This window comes from Podarcis melisellensis (assembly GCF_964234715.1).
Source record: "Podarcis melisellensis genome assembly, chromosome: 3".
In the NCBI taxonomy this organism is placed as follows: domain Eukaryota; kingdom Metazoa; phylum Chordata; class Lepidosauria; order Squamata; family Lacertidae; genus Podarcis; species Podarcis melisellensis.
The window spans coordinates 49,613,837-49,623,809 of record NC_138530.1 but is presented as its reverse complement, the minus strand read 5'-3'; the positions used below and the strand labels follow the sequence as shown (position 1 = coordinate 49,623,809).

Sequence of the window (9,973 nt, the reverse complement as noted above, 5' to 3'; positions counted from 1 at the left end):
AGGATTGTGGGAATTCCTTCAGATAATGCTGGGAATTGTAGTTCTGCGGGAGGTAAACTATGTCTCCCATGATTCTTTGGAGGAAGCCATATGCTTCAAATGTACAGCATGTACATTAAATAAATGAAACCATGTTACAGCTATCAATCCTATTAAAGGTCTAAAGACGGGGGGGAAATCAGCCAAACACTGTCCAGCTGCTGTGGCTCACTGGTTTTAAGTTGTGATAATGGCTCTGAAATTGCTCATGGATTCTGGGTGAGGGTTGAACACATGCCTTGCATGCAGAAGTTCCCCTGATTCAATCCCCACCATCTCCAGTTAAAAGTTGGAAGCCAAAAACTTCAATAAAATGTGCAACGGCTCATTAACCTCTCAGGTGCTCAAAGGCTAGCAGGAAATGGATGTGTCAAAGAATAGCAAAGATGGTAAAGTGCTTTTCAAAGGTACCCCTTAAAAGGCTGGTGACCACTGTAATAATTTATTGGACTTGCAAATGGAAAGCAGGTTCAGTTCAAACCCCTACAGTGCACTGCCGGCCTTGGGCCACTCAGACACCAAACCCACAAAATTGTTATGAAAATTATATTTTGGAAGACAAATGACGCACTGAATAAATTAACTATGCAACTTGCATATGTTCCAGGAAACTATAGTGAAATCCTAGCTGTCACATGCATTAGTCACACGCGACAATGTAATAATAATACTGATCTTTTTTATAGAGGCAGGGGTCTTGTGGCCCTCCAGATGTTTGGGGATGATGGGAGTCATAGTCCCACAATATCTGGAGGACCACAGGTTCCCCACCCCAGCACAGTGCTTCCAAGGGGCTCAAAGCATTTCACATGCATGTTCTAGTTGTACTTCTTACAACAACCTGGTAAGGGAAGGCAGTATAAAAATCTTCCCTATCACAGGGACTGAGAAATAATAACTTGCTTAAGGTCAGCTAGGGAGTGCATGACAGAGTCAACATTTGAACTCGAGGCTTCCAGGTTCATAACTCAAGTCTCTTTGCCATGGTGCTATCCCAGTTCACAAGTGCAACCCGCTGCTCCCTACACAAGCCTTTTCTGTTTAAGAGGAGATACAGTTAGCAGTTAATGGACTAATGTGAGAGCCAACAGCATTCTGAGGGAAGGGTTATATTGGAAAAGGAAATGGTGATTGTTGACTGGCAGAGTTAGAAACTCCTGAGTCTTGATTTTAAGAGTGGAAGCACTTCATACACTATACCTGATCCTTCAAATTATGGCCACTTGGAAGTGCTCTAAGAATATTAAGGAAATAAGGCCTCAACAATTAGGAATGAGGTAGCATCAGAGGGCCCGTTACCCAAATCTACATCCAGCGTGCCACCAGCCCTGGTGAAGCAAGCACACATTCACTGGCTATTGAAAAGCATTTCCCTAACTAGAATAATTTGCAGTCTCCAAAACACCTCAGAAATACTTACGTCTTCAAACGCAAAGTCTCATTGCTGCCCAAAACTTACAAAGCTGTTTACTGGTTTTACGTATTCACACTGTGCCTTTGGGCCTATCAAGAGTGGCTTATCTTGGCAATAGGAGTAGTGACATAAAAGCTATGAGGAAGAATACAGTTGGCAAATACTTTATTTCCCTCTCTCTGAATTTCATCTCTCTGAGGTGACCATTTTCACATTTCTCTTCCACACTCAAGTAGCACACGCTCAAGGCTGCTTTTCTAGCAAGCTTTTATTACATGTGTGTATATGTAGGAGTGGGAGTTAGATGGATCCGTCTGTGTGCAAGTCCCCCCCCCCCCCGAATACAAAAGTTTTCCTTTCATGGAAAGGAGGAACATTGACCATTAAAAAAAACAGAGAGGCTGCAACAAGTAACTTACAGCTGAACAAATATTGACAGCTGGTTTCCATATCTTCAGCAGATTAAAAGGCCCTTTTCTTTAATCGCATACCACAGCTAAGCTAAACATGAAACAGAACCTCAAGATTAAAATCAATACATATATATATATCAGAACTCATAAGTTTACATGAACCAAAAGGAGGCTGCACAGCCATCATAGTGGCTGAAGAGGTTTCAAGACAAGGGGAATGAAACACTTAGCCCTGGTTCTCATGTTACCTTTTCAGCAGATGGAAGGGAAAAAAGGGGGGGGGTACAATCCCCTCAGAAGGTAATAAGGGACCCATCTGTGATCCTGCCCAGTTTAGGCACTTTCCATTCTATCATTTCATGTTGGGCTTTCCCCATTTGAAATAATCAGTGGGCCTTAATGAGGGGAGTTACAACTATGATGCAGTGGAATATGAAAGGGCTTAAATTTGTCAGCTGGCTTCCCATGAGAACTGGTCCTCACACCTTGAACACAATTTGGGTACTCCTTCATTTCCATCTCATCTATTTCAAGGAACCAAGACAAGATATGTGAAAGTCTGCTGTTCCCTCCCCCATTTTTGCTCACTACAAATAAATATGATGATGATACAAACAGAAATACAAAGTAGAGAGAGAATCTATGAACATCTTAAGCAGTGGGCAATGAACAAATGGACTAATTTAAGGGATTGGCACCAATTCTTCATATGTGAACTATAGAAAGTTAACTTCTTTTTTTAAAGCAATAAAGCCTGCAGTAATTTCTCAATACAGTACCAACAATAAGTATTGCTGGTCTAAAAATGCCTACAGGGTGACTAATGGGGCTCATGGGGGTCAGGAGATGTCAAACCAGAAGGTGGTGACAGAGGCCACAAACTCTACAGGAGAGCAGCTTCCATTCATTCCCATCAGGCTCCTGCAAGGGAACTCCTTACTGGGAAGTGTCCAGGATTTGAAACTGATTTCACACCTCTTGAAGAGTTTCACACCTCTTGAAGCCCAGGAGAGTAGAAACTGCTATAGCAGCTGCCTTTCCATCTCTTCACTGCCCTCCCTATTCCTGATCGTTAAATGTTGTGCAAAAGGATCAACAGCACCAAATTGGGATCTCACTAATCTTTCTAGCCCTATAATTTTGTGGAAACTTTCTTTTTAACCTTTAGTTTTGTTTGCTGACAACAGCTGGTCCAGAAAAAGGCATTCCACAGAATTGGGTTGGAAAATCCAATGGGCTCTTGCCAAACACAAGGCAGTTAGGTTAATGCACATTGTCTTAATTGCATCCCCTGATTCTAACATTTGACAGAATGTAATGCTACCCTGAAGCACGCAAAAGTGAGCCTAGAAATATTCAACACATGAGAAAGAAAGAAAAGCCTTGCCATCTAGTCCAGCAGTCAGTTCTCTCAGATGCCTGTGGGAAGCCTGCAATGAGGTTAAGTGTAGCAGAGCTCTTCCCACTTGTGATTGCCTCTGACTACTGGTTTCTGGGATAGTGCCTCCAACAGTGGAGGTAGGTACCTACCATCATGGCAAGTAGCTGCCTCATCCCCCTTTAAAGCCATGCAAGTTGGTGGCCAGCCCTAGTTGAACACAACTGTGTGTGCTTCCTTGGGTCTTCTCTAAATTTTCCAACATCCGGCTTCATTGGAATGGGCCGGGTTCTCGTTACTGAGACAGGGAGAAGAACGTCTCACACTCCACTTTTTCCACACCACGCAAAATTGTACCCCCCCCCCCTTTGAGGAGGTCTTCATTACTCAGCACTTATTAGCACTCCATCAAATGGGCCAACTATTTCTTTCCTTTCATACAAAACCATCCGAAGTTTAAGCTGACCTGTCTCATTGACTGTGACCTGCATATGAACATGGACCTGCATGGGAACTTCAACCATGCCTGTACAGTTCTGGGAAGTTCCTGTCCCTACAGAACTTAATGATCAATGACCTCTATGCCATTTCCACAAATCGTGTGACATCTTGCCTCCATTTTTCACACTGTTGTTTGTGGCACGATTCAGCACCCTGTGAGCAATACTGTACCAATGCTACTTGTCCCCAAGAATGATGCATAGTGAGCTAACCTGGCAGTTTTCAAGAAATGGTTGCAAAAGAAATAAGGAAAGGCATAGTCTGGAAGTGACATTACACCCTCCAAAAGATTTATTGGTGATATAAATATGTCCGATGGATATGAGTAAATATACATGTTTGGGCAAAGAGCATTGACCTTGATCTAGTAAAGCTGCTATGGTCCTTTACTAGATGAAGGCATAAGAGGTTTTTTTATTCAAACGTGTTGGGCAAATTTACATTCTGAGGTAGTGCTTTGAGACTTTGCCTCTCCTCTGGGTCTGCCCCTCTTTCTGAAAGAAACAGTTGGAGGGGCACGTGTCACAGATATGTTTCAGATATGATATCTGACTCTTTCCAATACTGCTACTTGACAAGTGGCATGTCTGGGAGAGGAAAACTGCATTTAACAGAAGACAAGATTCTGCTCCAAATGGCAGTAGAGGCTTGAGCATGGCAGACAGTTGATGGAGACACATTTTAGGAAAACAACATCCCTAAGGATTATACATACAGAAGCTGTGTGAAGAAAAAGTGGTGAAAATTGGACCAGGGTTTGGAAAACAGGAGGCAAATATTTCCTGGTCCTGAGAATATGTTCAGTTTTTTGCTGACTTCTGGTCTTTATTTATTCTTTTCAGTAAGAAAATTGTTCCTGAAGAATTATTCTGAAGCGTTCCTCAGTTATCCAGTCTGGAATCATAGCATTTTAAATGCTATGCAGTTTGATCAGATCTGCTGGATCAAACAACAATGACAAACCAGAGAGGGCAACAATAAGGAAAGGATCCCACACGATGAGGTAAAATCAGTATCCATTTCCCATCAGAACAGCAGTCACTCCTTTTTTTCTTTTTCTTTTGTTGTAGGTGACCTTTGGCAAGATGGTCCGAAAGCTTCTCCAGTGTGTCTACACCACAAATTCCTCTGGGAGCTGATCTTCCCCCAAGAGATCCAGAGACAGGCAGTTCATGGACCTCTTCCCATAGAGGGCAGACTTGGTTTTGCAGTCGGCTGTTGAATAAATACATCCATAGCTGGCCAGCTTATCCTCTAAGGCGCAACCAAATGTATAGCTGTGTGAGGTATCTGAAGATAATGTGGCACTTAGTGGAGGATGAAGACACTTGTGAAGGCGGATGTCATCTAGACTATGGCTGTGCTGGTCCGGGCACTTCATAGCTTTGGGCTGTGCAAGCTGCCAGTTTAAGACAAGCATATATTAAAGCAAACAACTTTAAAACAAACAAGCAAGACAAAAGAAAAAGATTGCATGCGTGCAAGCTCCCATCTAGTCTCAAATTGTTAACATTCCTCTCATTCTCTTTAAGGAAAATTGTCTTAATGAAGAAGCCGTGAAGCATTATGGAATTGTGAAGTCATTCAACTATTAACGCCTAGATTCTGAGCTTCAGAACACAGTGTCCCCCTGGCATGTACAATGAACTGAGTGTTGGAAGGGAAGAGTTTGGCTGAAACAACGGTGCTTGTCTAGGTTGGAAAAAGGAGGGGAGAGCCAAGAGGGGTGTTGCTTCTTACAATTAAAAGGTTTGATCATGGTAAGCAGAAGATTAATTTGTCTTCCTTTTAGAATCACTACGGTATATTTTGATTGGTCCTTCAATGTCATAGGAAGGAAGGAAGGAAGGAAGGAAGGAAGGAAGGAAGGAAGGAAGGAAGGAAGGAAGGAAAAAAAATAAGCCACATGGAAGTGGTATAGGAGGAAGAACTCCAAAACTTATGAAGAACTTCAATTTCTGACAAGTTCTTATCCCTGAGGATGTACTGAAATAGAAAGGCAATAGGAAGTGCCTTCCTGGGTCAGATGAAAGATCCCTCTTATCCAGCACTCTGTTATTTTCAGTGGTCAGCCAGAGGAGCAAGGAGCCTTGTGGTGTTTTGATTATAGACAGTTGGGCTAGGATGGCTGAGGAGATATGAGTTCAAATCCCCACTCAGCTCTGAAACTCACAGGTTGACCTTTGGCCACTCATTCTCTCTCATTATAACCTACCTCACAGGATGTGAGGAGAAATGGGTTGGGGGGGGCATTTATGCTGCCCCATAAGAGGGGAAAGTGGGTGATATCTGGTATTCAGAGATAGGAAGCCTCTGAGTATAGAAGTTCCCTTTAGTTATTAAGGCTAGTTGTGCTTATGTTTTTCGACATGAGCACACAATAGAATCCCTGTTAACCAAATTTTGGAAATTTCCTGAATGTTATATGTATGATATGGGTGTGCATACTCTGATTTAGTGCTTTGGGAAACAGCCCATTTTAGACCAAGGGGAATTCTAGGCTGCCCAAGACATCTTCTTTTCTCTCCCTCGCCCTCATAGAAAAATCAAAGAACAGCAATAACTTTCCCTCATTTTTGACAGATGTGGATAAAATTACGTACCTAAAATGGTATGTATGAAGGGGCATGGTATAAAAAAAGGATGACTGCTACCATCAGCACAATGTATATTCAATTATACAGGAAGCAACGTGCTTCCCTGAACATTTTTTTTTAAAGCAGTCCTTGGACCACCTTGCAACTTTTATTTAATTTCCAATTGTTTATGCAGATATTTAAAGGATTTTCTGAAATTATCCTAAAAAATCTGCACAGTAACAGCCTAGGGAAGTCTTTAATCTGTCCCCATGCACAAATGTGATGGACTTGGGACAGATGCATTTCATAGAATCATAGAATCATAGAGTTGGAAGAGACCACAAGGGCCATCGAGTCTAACCCCCTGCCAAGCAAGAAACACCATCAGAGCACTCCTGACATATGGTTGTCAAGCCTCTGCTTAAAGACCTCCAAAGAAGGAGACTCCTCCACACTCCTTGGCAGCAAATTCCACTGTCGAACAGCTCTTACTGTCAGGAAGTTCTTCCTAATGTTTAGGTGGAATCTTCTTTCTTGTAGTTTGGATCCATTGCTCCGTGTCCGCTTCTCTGGAGCAGCAGAAAACAACCTTTCTCCCTCCTCTATGTGACATCCTTTTATATATTTGAACATGGCTGTCATATCACCCCTTTACCTCCTCTTCTCCAGGCTAAACATGCCCAGCTCCCTTAGCCGTTCCTCATAAGGCATTTGTTGCTACTCTTTTTTCCATAGCTGGTCTTTCTGCCTCCCTTCTGTGTGGACACATGTGAGTGTGCGTATCTATTACAGATACAACGCTTCATGCATTTAACTGAGGGCTCTGTGCCACAATAATTTTCTTAGTCTTTACAGGTGTCACCACACATTTCTTTGTTTCTACTACAACAGACTAGCATGACTACCAGTCTGGAATTTGCTTACAAGTCAAAGGTAGGGAACCTGTGGCTCTCCAAATGTTGGCACTCCAACCCTGCTAGAACAAGCAATAGTCAGGAAAAGGAATGGGGAAGAGTTTCTATCCTGTTAAAGGCAAATCTATCAAATTCACACTTTCTGAAACAATAGGAGAACCAAAGCACAGCCATCTTCCCAAAATTCATACTTGTCTGAATTTTGCAATTTTACAAAAAATGTATATATTCATGGGGAATGTGCATAAATCTAGTGTATTAGTGAAAACAGCATACAAAATGCAGCATGTTTGTTAGAGAAATTTGCACTAGAATGTTGGTGAGTTTTCATGGGCACTTTTAAGACTCAGCTTGCAATGTATACCAGCCTCATCCTATACTCTGAATTCAGTGGGTTATATTTCCAAGTAAATGCTTTTAGTCTGCAGCCCTTAATCACATGCTTAGCTCTCCTACTGAAATAAGAGAGACTTAAAAGTGCATAACTCCGGCTGGGTTGTGCCCACTTGTTAATCAGAATCAGCCCTGCAGGCTGTCTCAGTTTTAGACGTATAAACCATCTTGTTGAGCACCCTGGATTATGGCGAAGTCTACTGAATTCAATCTAGGCTTCCTTTGGTGCTGTTGACAGAGTGAGTCTGATTTTACTTTCAGATCTTTGCTGTTACGCTGTGCTGACGAACGAAACGTTAGATACATTCTTAGCAGAGCAATTTGTGCACTAACCACAGACCGAGAATAAACAGCGGTCCCACAATGCTGAAGTCTACAGCCAAGGGATCTTCCCCCCCTTTCCTGATGACGGCAACCACATTTGGAACATAGAAACATTAACATTAAAATGTAAAGATCGAAGTATTCTTTACAGACCAGAATGTGATTGCTTAAGAAACAGCATCTGATTACACCACTAGAAACAAAATCCATGAGCTAAACCCAACCCTGTGCATTCTTTATTTTGAGTTGGATCCAGTTTCCCAAGTGGTTGATGCTATCTTTTAGGCTTAGAAAGAGATGCTTCAAAAGAAAATGTCCTGGGAGTTTAAACCCAGAATTCATCCTAATGTGGCATATGATGTTTACCAAATTTCTTATTACAGCGTGTAAATGAGACAAGAGTTTGGTATGGCTCATAGCAACATATCAACCTGCCTTATACTTTCTAGCTCATTGATTCATCCAGCTCATTATTGCCTATATTGATGGACAGCTGCTGTCCTTCTCCTAACAGGAGATGCGGTGGGTTGAAGGTGGAACTTTGCAGCTGCTCTGCCACTGAACTACACCCTTCCCACACCAGCCAACTTCTTACCTGGCAAAGCGAATCCTCACTCTGGCCTCTGACCTTTATTAACGTGACTTGCACTACTGAAAGATGGTTCGGATTTGTGTCTGTTGTGGGGGTGGGGAGAGAGAGAGACAAAATCAAAACGATAAGATTCAAACTGAAAACAAAAATGTGGATCAAAGCTTGTAGAGATACTGGTCATGTTCACGTGGTCATATCTCAGCTTATTAAGCCATGATATATGCACAAGTATTTTGTCCACACATGCCATGCCTCTTTGCTCCTTCCCTGGATATGAGCTGCAATTAAACCAGGGAGGCTTTAATTAGCCATAGTTTTCCATTTCATCTGAATTGGGAAAATACAGCTGTCAGTTTCTGAAAAAGCCAGGATATCAAACCATGGTTTAACCAAGTGAGTTTAATGCCCTAGCTTGTTCCTGGTTGCCATCATTTTCTATGGCATAAAACCATAAATTATGATTGACTAAAGATTTCCTGGTTTAAAAGTGGCTAGTGGCAAAGGGGGCAAAGGGGGTCTGTAAGTGAATGAAAGGATTGTCCGAGCTGACTCCGTATATTGAGAAATGTAATATGGCAGAAGCATCAGAAGGAGAATCCTCAGGTTGCAAATTCCTTGAATTTGAAAGGCATTAATAGTGGGTATCTGCTACTTCTCTTTTCCTCAAAATATTCCTTACTCCTGGCTTATATTAAGATTCTCTATAGAACACCAGGCAATAGAGTGTTAAATTCTCCAGTTACTGCACCCAGTTATGTCCACCTTTTGTACCAGCAGATGTTAATAGATTATTCAAATTATTTTCTTAAGCAGGCTGGGGAGAGAGCAACAAGATACAAGTTTAAGAATTACAATTCTATTTATGACAGTAGGTTCTCACTTCGAGATGCTTGGTTCAAGCAAGTTCCTAGCTCATTGTTACAAAAACAAGTCATTGTGGGGACATGTATATTTAGCTAAAGCTTCACACAGTAAATTGGGAATTCCAATTTACTTGAAGGAACTCTGCTTATTTCACAATTCTTTGTGGCTTTCAGTCTCCACATTTTTGTGCCCCTATGACCTTTTTAAATGATGATACCCTGAAATATTTTCCCATGTCCCACACCCCCCTTCACTCCACAAACAGGTTTCTTCAAATTTAGTAAAAGAAATGTCACACTGGAATATTTTATGCAAGTCAGAAACTTAAAACATTGTGAAACAGGATGCAACACTGACAAATTTCAAAGAGTTGCGCAAATATCAGCTCACCCTGGCAGCAAACACCATCTTTTGCAAGCGAATCTACAGGTTTTCCATGTATGACGTCCTCTAACTGAGGCTCATCCACAGGCACCTCTTCCGACTCGTCCACTGTCAATTCAACTTCTGGAAATTACAAGAGAGAAGGTGGCTCAGGGATATATCTTTCTCTAAAGTCACC

The 9,973-nt window shown here is 41.9% G+C and overlaps 1 protein-coding gene across 1 annotated transcript in view; it reads right to left on the bottom strand.

The window, feature by feature from the left end:
• Window positions 1–1,601: 1,601 nt before the first annotated feature.
• The window catches only part of FRMD1 (FERM domain containing 1), a 55,646-nt gene continuing 47,274 nt past the window's right edge, over window positions 1,602–9,973 (bottom strand). The window contains exons 12-14 of the mRNA XM_081906874.1: window positions 9,802–9,918; window positions 8,551–8,630; window positions 1,602–5,144 (exon numbers count right to left, since the gene is read on the bottom strand). Of these exons, the coding sequence (XP_081763000.1) occupies window positions 4,857–5,144; window positions 8,551–8,630; window positions 9,802–9,918 (485 nt within the window). The 3' untranslated portion in view covers window positions 1,602–4,856. The remainder of the gene's footprint in view (window positions 5,145–8,550; window positions 8,631–9,801; window positions 9,919–9,973) is intronic.